The 17,912-nt window shown below is 39.9% G+C and overlaps 1 protein-coding gene across 1 annotated transcript in view; it reads left to right on the top strand.

Moving 5' to 3' along the window:
* Window positions 1-2,600: 2,600 nt before the first annotated feature.
* Window positions 2,601-17,912, top strand: part of ankrd13c (ankyrin repeat domain 13C) — a 48,992-nt gene continuing 33,680 nt past the window's right edge. Inside the window, exon 1 of the mRNA XM_039767832.1 lies at window positions 2,601-3,297. Coding sequence (XP_039623766.1) covers window positions 2,907-3,297 — 391 coding nt within the window. The 5' untranslated portion in view covers window positions 2,601-2,906. The remainder of the gene's footprint in view (window positions 3,298-17,912) is intronic.

Consider the following 17,912-nt stretch of genomic DNA (forward strand, 5'->3'; position numbering starts at 1 on the left):
AAATGAAAAAAAAGATCGTGATTTTATATATTTATTGCGGTTTCGTCTCGCAGTGGTAAGTGGTACTGCCCTGCAGATTCCATACCAAGTCGTTGTACATGGTGGGCCATTTATATGGATACACCTTAATAAAATGGGAATGGTTGGTGATATTAACTTCCTGTTTGTGTCACATTAGTATATGTGAGGGGGGAAACTTTTCAAGATGGGTGGTGACCATGGTGGCCATTTTGAAGTCAGCCATTTTGGATCCAACTTTTGTTTTTTCAATAGGAAGAGGGTCATGTGACACATCAAACTTATTGGGAATTTCACAAGAAAAACAATGGTGTGCTTGGTTGTAACGTAACTTCTTTCATGAGTTATTTACAAGTTTCTGACCACTTATAAAATGTGTTCAATGTGCTGCCCATTGTGTTGGATTGTCAATGCAACCCTCTTCTCCCACTCTTCACACACTGATAGCAACACCGCAGGAGAAATGCTAGCACAGGCTTCCAGTATCCGTAGTTTCAGGTGCTGCACATCTCGTATCTTCACAGCATAGACAATTGCCTTCAGATGACCCCAAAGATAAAAGTCTAAGGGGGTCAGATCGGGAGACCTTGGGGGCCATTCAACTGGCCCACGACCAATCCACTTTCCAGGAAACTGTTCATCTAGGAATGCTCGGACCTGACACCCATAATGTGGTGGTGCACCATCTTGCTGGAAAAACTCAGGGAACGTGCCAGCTTCAGTGCATAAAGAGGGAAACACATCATCATGTAGCAATTTCGCATATCCAGTGGCCTTGAGGTTTCCATTGATGAAGAATGGCCCCACTATCTTTTTACCCCATATACCACACCATATCATCAATTTTTTTGTTCCAACAGTCTTGGAGGGATCTATCCAATGTGGGTTAGTGTCAGACCAATAGCTGTGGTTTTGTTTGTTAACTTCACCATACACATAAAAGTTTGCCTCATCGCTGAACAAAATCTTCTGCGTAAACTGAGGGTCCTGTTCCAATTTTTGTTTTGCCCATTCTGCAAATTCAGTGCGCCGATCTGGGTCATCCTCGTTGAGATGCTGCAGTAGCTGGAGTTTGCAAGGGTGCCATTTGTGAGTAGCTAATATCTGCCGAAGGGATGTTCGACTAATGCCACTCTCCAGTGACATGCGGCGAGTGCTACGCTCTGGGCTCTTGCTGAATGAAGCTAGGACAGCCACTGATGTTTCTTCATTAGTGACAGTTTTCATGCATCCACATTTTGGCAAATCCAACACTGAACCAGTTTCACGAAACTTAGCAAACAGTTTGCTAACTGTAGCATGGGAGATGGGTGGTCTCGTAGGGTGTCTTGTATTGAAATCTGCTGCAATGACCCGGTTACTGTGTTCACCAGACATCAACACAATTTCTATCCACTCCTCACATGTTAACCTCTGCGACATGTCAATGGCTGTAAACAAAGAGAAACTTGTAAATAACTCATGAAAGAATAAAGTTACGTTAAAACCATTGTTTTTCTTGTGAAATTCACAATAAGTTTGATGTGTCAAATGACCCTCTTCCTATTGAAAAAACAAAAGTTGGATCCAAAATGGCTGACTTCAAAAAGGCCACCATGGTCACCGCCCATCTTGAAAAGTTTTCCCCCTCACATATACTAATGTGCCACAAACAGGAAGTTAATATCATCAACCATTCCCATTTTATTAAGGTGTATCCATATAAATGGCCCACCCTGTATTTGTATGTTTTCCCTGCTAAGCCTGGATGGACGTTTCCAGGGTTGGTTCAGTTCTAGTATTTAATGCTTCTAGGATGGCCTTGGTCCTTCGCAACCCCGCTTTGTATTTAGTATGCTTGACAACGGATGTTATGGTTTGAATTCTTAATAACAGCATTTGATACTTCAGAACAGCCCATTTGAAAGAATCATTGCGATTTCGTTCAAAATTATGTCTTCAAGATGAAAGACAATTAAATCTTAAGAAAAAATTTAATTATTCGCGTTATAACATTAAAGATATTAATAGGGATTTCGGTAAACAGAAGGTAATCACGAGCTATGCTCAACCACCTCCGACCGTTTCTGGAGCAGGTTGTCCCGAGACGAGTACCCATTCTAGTGGCTCCTGTTCTATAGTACTTAAACTTCACGTGCATGTTCGGCCATTTTCCATTTCGTCCCTAATATCAGTTCATATCGTAAATAATAAATGGATCACTCCCGGCAATCCCTTCGTGAGAAAACAATCTGAAAGAACAAGGAGGCGTACACGGAAGCATCAATGCACAAGCTTCTCTAACTAACTTTTTATGTCGGATGCTTCCGTTTCATTTTCTGTCAGCGCCACGGACGAGATTTACTAACGATCACAGATCTATAAGCATATTATCTTTATGCGTTAACTGCACCATTGAAACTTTAGAAAATAAAAGATCAACAGTGCAATAGCCGCCCACAGTCCTCGTAACCCACAGATCTAACTAAAAGAGCAGCACGCCTCTCGCCGTTCTTTGCAGCCAATACTGTCTCCCGTGTAGTCAAGAGCCAGCGTCACAGTAACCTCGCGAGAACATCTATCCACTTGAGCCTTAGAGGAAACGGCCCGCCTTATCGCGAGAGCACTACCGGAAGATGGCACTTGTCTTTTGATGGAGCCGAAGGATGTGATATAATTCAAGGGGTGCTTTTGCTTTCTTTAAAGGATGTTTTCCAAACTATTCCGATACACGCCTGTTAAATAGTGAAGCCACTTCCACTTGTTCAGCCGTATGTTACAGCCAGCGGGATTCGTATTTTCATGTTCTGTCTTCACTTTCGTCTTAGAATTGTCCAGTCCGGCTGGCATCAACTTTCCTCGTCCCCTCCAGCTGTCCAACTACGCCTGTCATTACCGCCGATCCAGAAATGACCGGAGAGAAGATTCGCACTCTGCGCAAGGACCACAAACCCAGCAAACACGGTGATTATCTCGATCCAGATGAGGAAGCAGCTGCTGGGGCATTTACCTCCGCTAGCAGGACTAACAACCGGAGTAAAAACAATGAATTCTTCAACAATCATAAGCTACCCAGATCTCCAGCGACCCCGCTGTTGCAGCAACAGCAGCAGCAGTCTGTGATCAACGCTAACACGAACACCAATACGTTTTCGGCGTCTGTTGATGACAGTAACAAAAACCCAATAGTCAACAGGATTGGGGAGTGCTTCCCTGTCCACGAATGTGTCTTTAAGGGAGATGTACGCAAATTATCTTCACTCATCAGGACCCAAAATATAGCGCAAAAGGATATCCACGGTAAGTGCCCGGAAAACGGCAGATGTATTATTTAGGTTCACTGTGATCTGTTGGCACACAGTAGCTTCTTTATGAAAATCATTTTGCATGTGAACTTTTGCTTACTTAAAGCATTGTACAAAACTTGAGAGAAATCCGATGAAGAGTCTCTGGACGGGACTTTCGAAAGGGAGCATCTTCTGTACCTCCGAGATGTTTTCGGTGCGATGGACAAATGAGCCGAGGTTGTATACCCTTGACAGATGGTGCCTGTTCCCCCCGATGGGCGTACGCCTTGTTGCAGCTTGATCGCGGAAAGCTGTTATTGATCTGCTTTTTCTTGGTCCATCCTGGGGTTTCGGGAAGCTGGACATTGCTGTCTGTAAGGTGTTGCCTTCTTTACATTGGTCTTCTTCTCGTACTCTGATTTGTAAATATATAAATTAATCTATTTGACGTATCTGGATTAGCCCGCATTTTAGCTTAGTGGATTTATTGCCTCCCGAAACAGGTCGGGGTGTGCACGAGTATGCTACGTGATGGGCTGGTGTCCGGATACTTGACTATTCTTCGCTAGATGCCATTTACGCCGCTACAAAGCATTGCTCGCTTCGCTTTATGATGGAAGCTTTTTAATTTCCGCTTAAGTATCCATTACGTTTAAACCCTGTGAGTAGCAACTTTTGAACAGTCATTTCTAGTTCTTCTTGCTTATTATGTAATTAAAGCGACCCCACCCCTCGTTATTCACCTGTCTGCAGTAGGTAAACAAAAGCTAAACCGGAAGCGAAACTGGCGCCGATGGAAAATAAAAAGTTAACAGTAACAGTTTCTCATAGGGAAATTTTTACATAAAAGTTTTGTTCTTGCAGCAAGGCAAACATTTTCCCGACCCCATTTCTCTCTCTGTCTCTGTCACGCATACAACCAGTAAACCTTCTTAAAACCAGACAGAAAATATCAAGTGTCACAAATTTTGGGACAATTAAGTCACAATTGCTGCATAGAAACTGTCAGTTTTGATTTTTAATGAACATGAGGGAATGCAGAATTTTACCATGATTTAAGATCATATACACTAGCCGTCAAAAGTTTGGAATTCACCTGAAATGTTCATGTTTTTGATAGAAATTGATATAGTCTTTATCAAGGTATCATTAAATTGATTTAAAAATGCAGCCAAGACATTTTTAGTGTTGCTAATGGCTACTACTGATTGAAATGGCTGATTTTTAATATTTTATTCACATTATGACAGCAAATAGAGTCGTGAGATATACTATGTTCTGAAAAATCCAGTTTCTAAATTGGTAGAGTGTCCTAATTTCAGTATTTTCTGTACCTGAAGTAATTATTAGTTTTCTACAACCACAAACCTTCTTCCTTTGGCACATGGAGGAGTACATAGGGAAAAATGTGGTTTGACATGCTGGAAATTTCATGGGGAACCCCCTTGTTTTGAAGCAATCAAGTCTTCTCTGGACCCCTCCTGTTTGGTTTTAAGCAAACTGGATGTGGCAAGAAGTAGGAGGTGCATTGGTGCAATGTACCAGGGAGGCAGTTATATGGTTTACGGGAAGCTGGTGTAAGATGGCGGTCAGTTCAGAGTCCTCTTTTATTTGTTTCTGAATCAGTTTTGATACCGATACTGATATCTGAGAGCTGAGATCAGTGCAGAGTTTAAACTTTTGGTACTGACCCAACACTGCTGCAAAGCCCCATTTTCAGCTGCTATTCCTTTAGAGTCCTAATGGTCAACTTCCTTAGCTTATCCTTATTTAGCCAAATGTAAATGTAAGTTGGTTATTAGAGAAACCTTTGTAGTTGCATTAGAACCACTTAAACCTTTGATTCTCTTCACTTGGGTTGCAAGGTACTGGAACTACTAATATTCTGGGTGCAAAAATAGCCAAAATGAAATGGCTTTCACAATAGACATGTCATTCAATTGTTTTTGATTCCATGTGACAGAATGCCAAAAAGCTGAACATTTCATACAAAGGTGCCTATTAATGCCTTGAGAGCAGAGGGCAAACTGATCTGACCGGGATAGAAAAAGAAGGAGAAGGGTCCAGATGGACAGCTGCAGAGAATAAGAATCAGAGTCTGTAGTGTGAGAAACAAATGTCTTATAGCTCTTCAGCTGGCTTGTTCCTTAAGTATATGCCAAACTGCAGTGCCGTCTACATCCAAATAAAAGACGACTTCAGGATGTTGGTCTTGGAGGTAGAGTTCCAAAGAAAAAGTCATGTGAAACTGACAAATCAAAGAAAATATTAATATGGGCAATTGAACACAGCTGTTGGGTGGATGATGACTGGGAAAGCATATTATGATCAGCATTCAATAGTCATCATTTCTCAGCTGCTGATGATAGTTGGATATGGTGTGTATTTAAGAAACCAGCCAACTAAAGACTGATAAGGCGTTTGTTTCTCGCATTCACACTCTGATATCCTTATCCTCTGAAGCAGTTGTTTTTTTGGGCCTTCTCCTTGTTTTTCTTCTACCCTGGTCAGATCCACTTTGCCTAGTTCTCACAAGAGAGTAACGGATAAGTTTGTATGAAATCTTCAGTTGTTTGGCAAGTTGTGACTTCATCCTGCCAACAAAAAAAAAATAAAAATGGACATGTTTCTTCTGAAAGCTGTTTTGTTTCGGTAATTTTTGAACACAGAGCTAAACTATAGGAATCTCAACACCTTGAAACCCAAGTGAACAGAATGATAGGTTTCAGCATTGCTAATGCAATTACAGAGGCTTCTCTAATAACCAATTAGTTTATCTGTAATTGGTCATCTTAAATGTTAAGTGAGTTGACTACTAGGAAACTGAAGGAATGGCTCCTGACAATAAGGCTTTGCCATCATATGTAATCAATACATTTCAGAATCGGCAATTTCAAACAGTAATAGTCATTAGCAACACAAGTAATGTTTTGGCTATATTTTTAAATCAGTTTAGTGGTATCTTGATTAAAAAATGTATCCATTACTATCACAACTTGAAATGTTTTGATGTTTAATAGTGTAGAGTAATAATAATTTTATGTTTAATCCTCAGGTTTCAGATAAACAAGTATTTGTACAAATAATTTTTTAGTTAAATATCCAGACTTGCATATTCCAGTACAAACTGTAGAAGGGATGGGATTCTATCCTAAGACTCTCATATGCCAGGCAGAAAGCAGGTTTGTGCAGAATAATAGTACATCATAGAACAATGTTTTTCAACCTTTCTGGTGTTGTGACCCACTTTTTCCAATGTTAGTATTTTCATGACCCTTCGGAGATTCAAACATGATTATGAGAGCAGGAAGAGGGGTGTCCCCTTAGTGAATCCCCCTTGCTGATTCGAGAGGAGTGATTGGAACAGCGACTTGCTGTGACCCACTCTTGATATACCATGACACACTTTTCATTATAAGTTTTCTTTTATCACATATCTCTCTATTATAAAAAAAATCTTGGGAGGGAGACTAGGGAGACGAGATGTGATCTTCTCAGAAGAAAATTTGATGTCCCGCGAGAGACACTTTAACGTCCTGTGAGACAAGGCAGTGAGAAAACATTTAAAACAAGTTGATGGACATCTATCTATCTAACCAAGCAGTTGTTGGAATGCTTTTGGTAGACAGATATCATGTACTCCCAGCTCTAAAAACAACGACATGCGATAAGCAGAACACGCAGCACCAGCAGATGATCCGACCACTTCTCCTTAGCTTGTGTTCAGCCCAAAATTCACAACGTGAGCGGCAGAGACGGGAAGTGGCAAAAGGACAGCTGCTGTACAGGCTTTGAAATGATCGACGCGCAGCACGACACACAGAAAACGCAGCTCGCTAGCAGCGACAAGCCAGCAGATGATCCAACTGCAACTCCTTAGTGTGTGTTCAGTCGTCCCGAAACAACGCAAGCGGCAGAGACACGAAGTGGCAGAAGGATAGCTGCTGTACAGGCTTTTAAATGATTGACATGCAGCGCGACAGAACATGCAGCCCGCCAGCAGCAGCAGCAGCAGAAAGACAGTAGGTGATCCGACGGCATCTCCTTAGCGTGCGTTCAGCCATCCCCCTTCACAAGATGAGCAGCTTTATGCATCCTGCGGGAAAGCTTTAACCACACCCAGGGCCGGAAATAAAGGGGAATTATTATTTTTACAAAACTTTTAAAGTAAATGTGAAAATAATGTATGTGTAACAATTCCCATGAAAATAACAATCTCTTTAAATTGTATATCCGGTAAACCAAACCCAGGGGTGGGCAAACGAAACAAGCAGGGGGCGGAGCCCCCTAGTATTAATAAATGTAAATCTTACAGTATTTTGGATGATGAATTCAAAGATCTAATCAGACTTTCTCTGTCATGTAAGGATTTCAAGTGACACATGATTACAATGTACAATTTTCATATTTTTACACTGTTTATTTACTCCTCTGCTCCACAGTTTAAAATTACAAATCAAACATTTCAGACATGATTAAAGTGTGCATTGCAGACTTTCATTTAATTGTATTTGCACACATTTCAGTCACACCATGTAGAAATGACAGCACTTTGTATACACCATGATCCCCCCATTTCAGGGCACCATAATTTATGGAACGCAGTAATGGCAGGTCTATTAAAGGTGTCATATATAAGACTTTGTCACATATCCTTTCCATGCAATGACTGCTTGATCTCTGCAGTTCAGGGACTTCACCAGGTGCTGAGGATCTTCTCTGGTGATGCTCTGCCAAGCCCCTAATGGTGCCATCTTCAGCTCCTGGTTGTTTTGGGGGGGTTTGTCCCCTTAAGTTTTTCTCTTTAGCATATGGAAAGCCTGCTCGTTTGGACTGAAATCAGGTGACTGGCTTGGCCATTCAAAAATTTTCAGTTTTTTAGTTTGAAAAACTCGTAGTCTATTTGGAATTGTTATGTTGTGGAAGGATGATGTGCTGTCCAGTGAGTTTGGAGGCATTTCTTGGAACTTGAGCAGATCAGATGTTTCTGTATACCTCAGAATTTATTGTGCTTCTGTTGACAGCAGTTCCATCATGTGAAGATACATTGCGTGTGCCATTACCTGCGGCAGCCATACATGCCCCAAGCCATAACACACCCCAACACCATGTTTAACAGATGAGGTGGTCTGCTTTGGATCTCCACACCTTGCTCTTGCTGTCACTCTGATACAGGTTTATCATTGTCTTGCCTGTCCACAAGACCTTTTCCAGAATTCTGCAGGCTCTTTTAAGTAGTTTTTCCCAAACTATAATCTGGCCATCTTATTTTTGTGACTGAACTAGTGTGGATATCTGGGGGTGCTCTTGCCCTGTGAACCCAACAGACAGATACTCCGGACACAAGTTTAAAAGCACTAAGAATATATTACTTCTTTTTCTTCTTCTTCTGTAGTGCCTCCAAAGCAGCACATCCACCACAATAGACACAAATCAAACTCAATAATGCAATACAATTCTCCTCAACACCTCCCAGCAAGCTCTGTCACACTCCTTCCCAACTCCGACTCACTTGCTGGATTTCCCATAGTCCTTTATATAGTTCTTAACCTGGAAGTGCTTCTCTTCTTCTGTTCACGTGACTTGTCAACACTTCCGGGTCAGATGGAGAATTACATTTTCTTCACCCTGGAAGTACTTCTGTCCTTCCGTCCCCATGACTTGGGAGTACTCCTGGGCTATATGGAAAGTATAAATCCTCGTGTTTCCCGGCAGCGTCACCTGGCGGCACCCACGGTACCCAGCAGGGCTGTAAAGCTGAACTACAAAGTCCATGATTCCCTGCAAGAATTTAGGGCACTGTGTTTTAATTTGGGAAAATGGTTCAAGGGATTAAAACATACGTAGGCAAGAATCAGAGAGAGAAGGTCCAATATTTTAGTAAAGTTTACATATTCAAATACTTATTCAATTATAGCAACATTCAAATACTTATTCAATTATAGCAACATTCAAATACTTATTCAATTATAGCAACATTCAAATACATATAATGCAGTGACAATAGACATACAAAAACAAATTATGCTTACAATAATATCAAAAGACCCAGAGCCATCATCCTAGACCAGTAGACTGAGGGAGCCCACTTGTCAGTCTCGTCAGAGGATCAACTCGTGAGCCTAGTCAAAGTAAGGGCGGTGTGCACGTTCCCGACGGTTGAGCTTCCAAAGAAACTGAGGGCGGAACCTTCCCTTATATACTAATTGAGTGTCCTTGCCCAAAAAGCGGCTTACGTGCAAGCAGTGTATACAGAAGTGATCAGTTTCAGTACACACCCTTCCACGGGACATGGTGTTGTTTTTCCTCTACTTGGCCTTGACCGAGACGGTGCCTAGTACCAGAAGACGCACAATAATAAGCGTTGCGTGCAATGAGTCCCCTCGAAGTGAAAAATAACTCCTTGCATAGCCTTGGCTGTATCTTTTAGGACATTCCTGGCTGTTTTCGAAAAACAAATCTTTGCAGCTGGTTTTGCACTGAAGCGACCAACACCCATCTGCACTCTTTATTCCCCCCCTCCCGTCATAGAGAAAATGACCTTCCTTTACACACTGCTACGCTGCAGGGAACTCGCCATCTGGTGTCTTGGTGTAGGCAGTGTCCCTGAATAGGTGCCTACCCCCATCTTTCTTCTCTTCTGGCGTCTCGGCCCGGTTGAGCAGCAGGCCGTCCGCCACACTAGTGGCTTGTGTCTTGTAGTGCAGCCTCTGTATTTCTGTTCATGAAGTCTTCTGCAGATAGTCGTCTCTGACACACACACATCTGCCTCCTGAAGACTGTTTCTGAGCTGTCAGGCAGGCGTTTGGGGGCTTTTTCTTTAACTTAGTGAGGGTTCTTATGTCGTCAGCAGTGGAGGTCTTCCTTGGCCTACCAGTTCCTTTGTGATTACTGAAGTCACCATTGTGTTCTTTCTTCTTAATGTCATTCAAGACTGTTCATTGTGGTCATCCTAAGTTTTTACTGATGTCCCTAATGGTTTTATTTTTGTTTTTTGGCCTCATAATGGCTTCTTTGACTTTCATTGTCATACCTCTTGTCCTCATGTTGACCAATGGCAACAACAGACTCCAAAGGTATACTGTAGGTAGAAGCAAGTCAAGGTATCTTATGCCTGCACTAAGAATCAATGAAACACACCCGAGAAATCCCATACACCTGTGATGCCAATTGTCCCATACATTATGCCCCAGAAATGGGGGAACCGTGGATTAAAAATGTTGTCATTTCTACATGGTGTATGCAAGTCCCCTTAAATGAATGTCTGCAATGTGCACTTTAATCACGTCTGAGTTGTTTGACTTTAAATTTTAAACTGTCGAGCAGAGGAGTAATTCAACAAAAATGTGTCTTTGTCCCAAACATTATGCAAGGCACATATTTTTTGTGCATTAAAGAAACTACCAACAAATAATTTAAATTGTACTGTAAGGTTTAATGACTGTAAATTGAATTGCATTGTGGGGATCTTCAGCAGTTTTCCAATTGTAAATTCAATGTAAATAAATGCACTATAATGAGTATATTAGGTACCCTGGGATGGTGATGCGCTCCCTGTGGAAAGTTATGTTAAACGTAACGGTGGAGGTAGATAATAATATGTTTTTATTGAAATATAAAGAAAATTTGGTGAGCTGCTAAAAGAAGTTCTATAAGGATACATGAATGATATATTGTAGTTTTTTATGGGAAATAGTTTGAACTTGAGTGATCTGTCTTAACAAGTAGTTGGTTGCGTCATTGATAGCCTTGGTGAGCATGATTAAAGCAAACTTGCTTTTCTCAAAAATGTTCGCACTTTTGAACAGACTTAGCCTGCTTGATAGCATTTGGGAATTCCCTAAGAAGAGCTTGAAACTCCAAATAATGTGGCCAGGTCTGTACAGCTTGAAACGTTACCTTGGCAACATATTAAAATACACTAATGTTCCTGCATTAAAAATAATTTGTTTTTAAAAACCATTTGGCATGCTCAAATAAAAAAAAATGCCCACACAGACACACTCTCTCTAGCAATCCCTTGTTAAAATCTTCATATGCAATATCAGTAGGGGTTTAAAGAAATATCATCTCTACTTGAGCCTAGTTAGAGTTACAGTGCTTAATTTACAGTAAGACTAAAAACATCCTGGAACATTGAAAAGCATTTTAATTCACGGACGTGATACACCAAAAAAAGAAGTAGAGAATTCCTTGTCTAGAAGATGGCTGAGGTGAATTTTCATGGGGAGGGTGAAGAGGCTAAGAAATACGGGGAGAGAGAGATGGCAGAGAATTTGTTTGGGGTGAGAAAAGTTGGAGAACCTCCATAGTTGACAGACATGGGGTCAAGATTTATGCAGTTAAGCATCAAGGTTTTCCTTTTGTTTGTTTTCTTTTCTACTTTATTCCTCTGTTGTGTTAATCATATAATAAACACACATTTTTTGGATCTTTGGCTCTCCAAATATTTCCGATATGGAGAAATTTTGGGGCTAAATTCCATAATTTTGCAATAAGGTCTGACTGATGAACTTGTAACATTGCAGAGATAGCACCACTCAGGTGCTTGGGGGGAAAATACATGTGAGAGTGAGGACCTGAGGGCAATCCTAGGCTTGGTCTGAGCTGTGATGGGACACAATCACAACAAAAGCAATAAAAAAAAAAATATGATTAGAGTGGTGCATGTGATATCATTTATTTGACTTTCAGAAAGCATTTGATAAGGTGGCACATGAGACGCTGGGAACCAAACTAAAAGAAGTGGGAGTTCAGGGTGTGGTGTGTAGATCGGTGCATATTGAGTCAGACACAGGAAGCAGAGGGTGACAGTGCGAGGAACTTTATTAGAATTGGATGATGATAAGATTGGTGTCCCTCAGGTGTCAATGCTGGGTTTTCAGCTAGTTTTAATATATATAAATGATTTGGATAGGAATATAAGGAACAAGCTAGTTATGTTTGTTGATGATATCAAGATAAGTGGATTGGCAGATAATCTAGAATCTGTTGAACCCTTACAGAGGGACTTGGACAGCATGCATGTTTAGACAGATTTGTGGCAGTACCAGTAAGTGTAAAATATTACATGTAGGAGATAAAACTGTTAGATTACACAATTGGAGGTCTGAAAATTGAAAATGTTCCTGATGAGAAGGATTTAGGAATCCTAGTGGACTTGTCACAATCAAATTCCAGACAGTGTTCAACAACGACAACAACAACATTTATTTCTATAGCACATTTTCATACAATGTAGCTCAAAGTGCTTTATATGTTGAAGAAAGTGAAAAAAGACAAAATAATTAAAATTAGGGAACACTAATTAGCATAGAATAAAAGTAAGGTCCGATGTCCAGGGAGGACAGAAATAAAAAACAAAAACTCCAAACGGCTGGAGAAAAAAAATAAAATAAGTAAAATCAAATAAAAATCAGAAGGCATTAAGAACGCTAACAGAATGCTGGTTTGTACAGTAGGGCTGCAACTAATGATTGTTTTGGTAGTCGACTAATCGTTCAGTTTATTTTTCGATTAGTCACGATTATTTCATGCCTGACTATTTTGATGCCTGTGAATTCTGGTTGCACATCCTGTTCTAGGCTCCAGTGCATGTCTTACCTCATCTGCTCACGTCTGTCCACCTGTGAATGTCACCCTGATGTCTCTGCATTAACATGATTAAAATTAATAATAATCAAAATTAAAATAACAACCAGTGAAACATATGAATTTGACAATAATCAGATGGTTTATATTAGTGTGCCCATCTCAATAAACAAGAAATACATTAAACAATACAAACTAAAGTGCACAAAGGCTTTAAACAAAAAAGTCCATTTAACTTAAAAAAAGGCCACTGGGGTGTCTTAAAGTCCAAATGTTTAAATAAAGCTTCAATACAAATAAAATAAAACAATAATGTACCGTTTATAATAGATTCAGTTCATATATCCCTGATTGCAGTGCAGGAACGTGAGCATTTCGACGTGCTCTGGTGTGAGGCTGGCTCTGTTCTTTGAGACAATGTTCTCAGCTGCTGAGAAGAGACACTCGGAGGAGGGAGTTCAGGTAGGAGGAATACACAAGAATGATTTTGCAGACAGAGAAAGATGTTTTAATCATCACACTCTGAAGGAAAAGTGTTGTAGTTTATCACATCATGTACTATATTATGCCAAAATAAAAAATAACGGACTAAAATATGTAACAAGCTAATTACTGATATACTCTAAAATACAAGTTGCCTAACGTTAGTTAGTTAGAGATGGTTTACTGTTCATATGAGCTCAAATATTATACGAAAAAAGAAGAAAAAAAAAAAAAAAACTAGGACGGCTCAGCTACTCCTATTCACTCGTTTACTATACAGTAGCTCCAAACACGTTAGCAAGCATAACTGAAGTTATATGCACTGAACCCTTAAACCATTGCAACGGTTTCCAGTGCAATTTGGAAGCACACCGAAGCCGAGTATATGCGGTGACGTACATTCATTGAACTCCACAACCCGCTATATTTGCTTCACAGAGCAATTTGGCAGCACGCCGGAGCTGATCAGTCACTGCGTATATTCGTTGAGCAGCCAGCTCACGAGCACTGCCGGCCCCTGCAGCTTCACTGTCTCTGGGATTCAGCCGCTGCTCTAGACGAGCCTGCGATCATCAGCATTTACCTGTGTGTGTTTGCACGAAACCAGTTCAAGCGCAGTTGGCTCGGTAATTTGCTTAATTTCATCAATGGCTTCAGTTGCACCTTGAACATATAGTAATAGGTTGTTGCAGTAGTGTTTTTTATATAGTTTTTACAGTTCATTTGCAGTGTGCAAAATGATCAGTGTTGCAGTAATTGTGATGCTCTTTGCATGAAAAAAAAATACGTGTTCCTTTAAAATTTCACATTTTCTTTGTGAATTGTGACGTCTACTTAAAAAGTGTAGTTAAAAAGTATTTGGCGTCCAGGGGTGCATTAACCCCCAAGTATGTGTCAGTTTAAGGGTTAACTGTCATTGTCGAAACCTTGATATACTGTACATAGAAAAGAAAACTCCGCTTTGTATAATCTGCATTCAACGTTTTTTTCTTTTTCGGTGAAGTGCTCCCACACTTTAGAAAGTTTCTGTCTACATTTTTTCCATCTCCTTCCCCCTCCTCTATCCGATTCGCCATTGCTACCACGTTTATTTTCCTCTACATTCTTCTCCTCCTCAGACGTTCTTCTTCGTTGGTAGGACCATAAACATATGTATGTAGACGCCGCATTCACAGTGTTTGCCCAGTCGACACGATACGTCAGCCTTATTGCGAGTGGCAAAAGTGCCATTTAAACTAATACAGGTAGACGTGGAAACCGGGTTTTCTGATGAAAAAACAATAACGTTTAAAACAGTATCGTTTACATGCAACAGATTTTGGCGAATCGTTTAAATGCAATTATTTATATCCATTTATACACTCATAATGGCAATTATTAAATAATAATAATAATAATAATAATTCCTCCCATATAAGTATTATTTCTCAGACTGCCATCTTCCATCTCCGAAACATTTCTAGACTTCGACCTGTTCTTACGCAACACAGTACTGAAGTATTGGTTAATGCCCGAGTCACCTCACGTATGGATTACTGTAATGCTATTCTATCTGGCATCCCACAAAAACGTATCCATCGGTTACAGCTTCTTCAAAATTCTGTTGCCAGAATAATGACCTGCTGTTCTAAATCCACTGAACATATCACGCCAGTTGTCTGTCAACTTCACTGGCTCCCTGTTCGCTACTGAATACAATACAAAATACCGCTCTTACTGTAACATTTAAAGCTCCCCCGTACCTCACTGATCTCCTCCAGACTTACACTCCCTCTCGTTCACTCAGATCCTGTAATTTGAGAGTATTCAATCTTGCAATATGGTGCAGCCTTAGTTTATGGAAGACAGACACAACTAAAGACATGAGCATAAAATGATGGTTGTCAATTTCAAACTGTGTTTTCTCAATGTGCTCCTTGAGAAAAAACATCATCAAGTTTGAGAAATGTTAACAGCTAACAACAATTCCTTTTGAAGCGGACAGTCAGAATTTTCAACTGTAACACCCCCAGAAATTGGATTTCCAACTCTGAAACTTGGGGCTGGTCTGTTAAGTCCAAGTTTGTCCAACTTCAATCCAAAATGGCAATGTACACCACACCACACTTTGGGGGCAAAGCAAGGGATGTTCAATGCAATTTGAACACATGGTATATGTAAATAGTTTGTAATTCATTTATTTTAGTGGAATCAATAGAAAGCAGATTTGTTGCCTTATGTTTTGTACCCTCATATTTGTAGTTGTAGTATTATACTGTTTATTAGCAGCTCTGTCTATTTGTGTCTCTTTAAATCAGTCCTCCACAGAGTACTATCAAACCTCTATCCGTGATATGTTGCAACAATGTTTGAAGATGCAAAATACCACATATTGTGTTGTTATCAACTATTTATTCCAATGGAGCAAGCACAATAAAGGTTTTCGTGGATGCGTCCATATTGGTTTTCTGAATGTTTTACTGAAACGCTGTCAACTCGAGTGTGATGTCTTTCCCAGCTCAGACATCCGACTTCAGAAGTAAATGGGACACAGCATTAGAATACATTGCTGGCTCATCAGCTTATCAACTAGAAGAGTTCTAACCCACCTGTTATAACACAGTGATAAAAGGATGTCTTATTTTGCTTAAACGTTATACAAATTAAAGTTTAGTTTACTAAGAGCTGTTTAAAAAAATATTTACAGTGCTATTTTTATTTGATTCGAAATTGGAAAATGTTGAACTATGCTAGCCCTTAAGACTCCTCTCTGTCCATGAATTACTGCCTAAAATCAAATCATGAGCTTTCTGTGTGGGCAAAGGAAGGGATGTTCAATGTAATTTGAACACCTCGTATATGTAAGTAGTTTGTAATTCATTTATTTTAGTGGAATCAATAGAAAGCTGATTTGTTGTCTTACTTATTGTACCCTTATATTTTCAAACTGGTTAGCATGGCTGTTTTTTTATATTATTCATGCAGTTTGGGTGCTGACAGCTTACGTCTATTAAATTATTTCTACACACACACACACACACACATATCAGAATCAAAATGTATTTTTACCCTTTCATTTTCAGCACATTTGAATAACCTCATGGCAACCACTGTCCACCACCTCTTGACTCCAACTCGGCAAGATGCAGAGTGGTTCCCTTTAAGTCAGACCTGGGAGTACTTCCATTGCCCCAGTGGTGGAATCTCTTTATAAAGGAGATGACCTCCTTCTGCAGCTCCCACTGGTGGACACCAAGCACCCCAGCAGGGCTGCTCACCATGTCTACAGTTCCCATGTTGCCCTCCGGTTATACCAAAGGGAGCTATTCCAGCATAACGCTGCCATCTAGTGTACTGGGAAGCTATCTATCCATGGAGGACAGTCTCCCTCTGGTTTTTCACTAACCTGGCCAAGTCGGCTCATCCATCCCTGATCATCCATTATAAAGGGGTCCTGGCATGGTATGGAGCCATTCATCTTGTGGCTTCTGTGACAGTATATACTGTACTGTAGATAATAGTTATTTTTATTTATTTATTTTTTTTCATGTGCTAATACAAATGAACTATAGAAGCAGGTGCTGTTTATGTTTTTGATGTCGTATTTATATATGGAATTTATACATGTGTAACTTCTGCTGTATGTAACGTGCATCAAACTCTCACCTTGAAATGCACGAGAGATGTCCTGAATTATTACAGAACTGCTGTAGATACTAGGAGGTAAAATATTTTATTTAACTGAAATGCCATATGCTTATTTTGAAATTAATTTCTTTCATCTTTTCTAGACATGTTAATAATTCACTATTTTTGGTTAACTTGCATTAATAGTTTAAACTCAGTAATCTTATTGATTACACAACTAATATAATACCACATTTGAAAATGTAATTGCTTTTCTATATTGCAGTGACTGAATGACTTATGCTGAGGCACAAGACTCATTTAAACAGACACATGATGGCAGTACTTATGCTATTCATATTTAGAGACAATACAAGTTTTTATAGACCTTCTTTTCAGGATGACATTGATGTGTGTATATACCTGCCTAAAGTGTAATATGTTTTTTGTTAATGTACACATTGTGAAACAAATTCTTACATGTATAATTAAACTCTTTTCTGCACAGTTTATCCTTGCTTTTTCTAAGGTGCTATTAAGTAGCATGACTCTTATTTTAATGATTATTATTCAGTCATGGAAGGTCAACTATTTATTAAAAGTAAATAAGTACATGCATTGCCCCTAGTTTGTGCTTGGTGTGTGTGTGTGTGTGGCCTGGCGCCCTGCCCGGGGTTTGTTTACTGCCTTGCGCCCTGTGTTGGCTGGGATTGGCTCCTGCAGACCCCGTGACCCTGTAGTTAGGATATAGCGGGTTGGATAATGGATGGATGGATGGATGGATGGATAATCATTATAAATCACTTCAGGCTCACTTCATGGAGCCATGAGAAGTTGTAGATTAACCATATAAATTTTCTGCACAGCAGCACACTACTTCAAAAGTGTGCTTTTCATTGAAACTGTAGACTATAATTTTTTTTTTAAATACTCTGTTTTTCACATATT

The sequence above is a fragment of the Polypterus senegalus genome, chromosome 10 (assembly GCF_016835505.1).
Source record: "Polypterus senegalus isolate Bchr_013 chromosome 10, ASM1683550v1, whole genome shotgun sequence".
Taxonomy (NCBI): Eukaryota; Metazoa; Chordata; class Cladistia; order Polypteriformes; family Polypteridae; genus Polypterus; species Polypterus senegalus.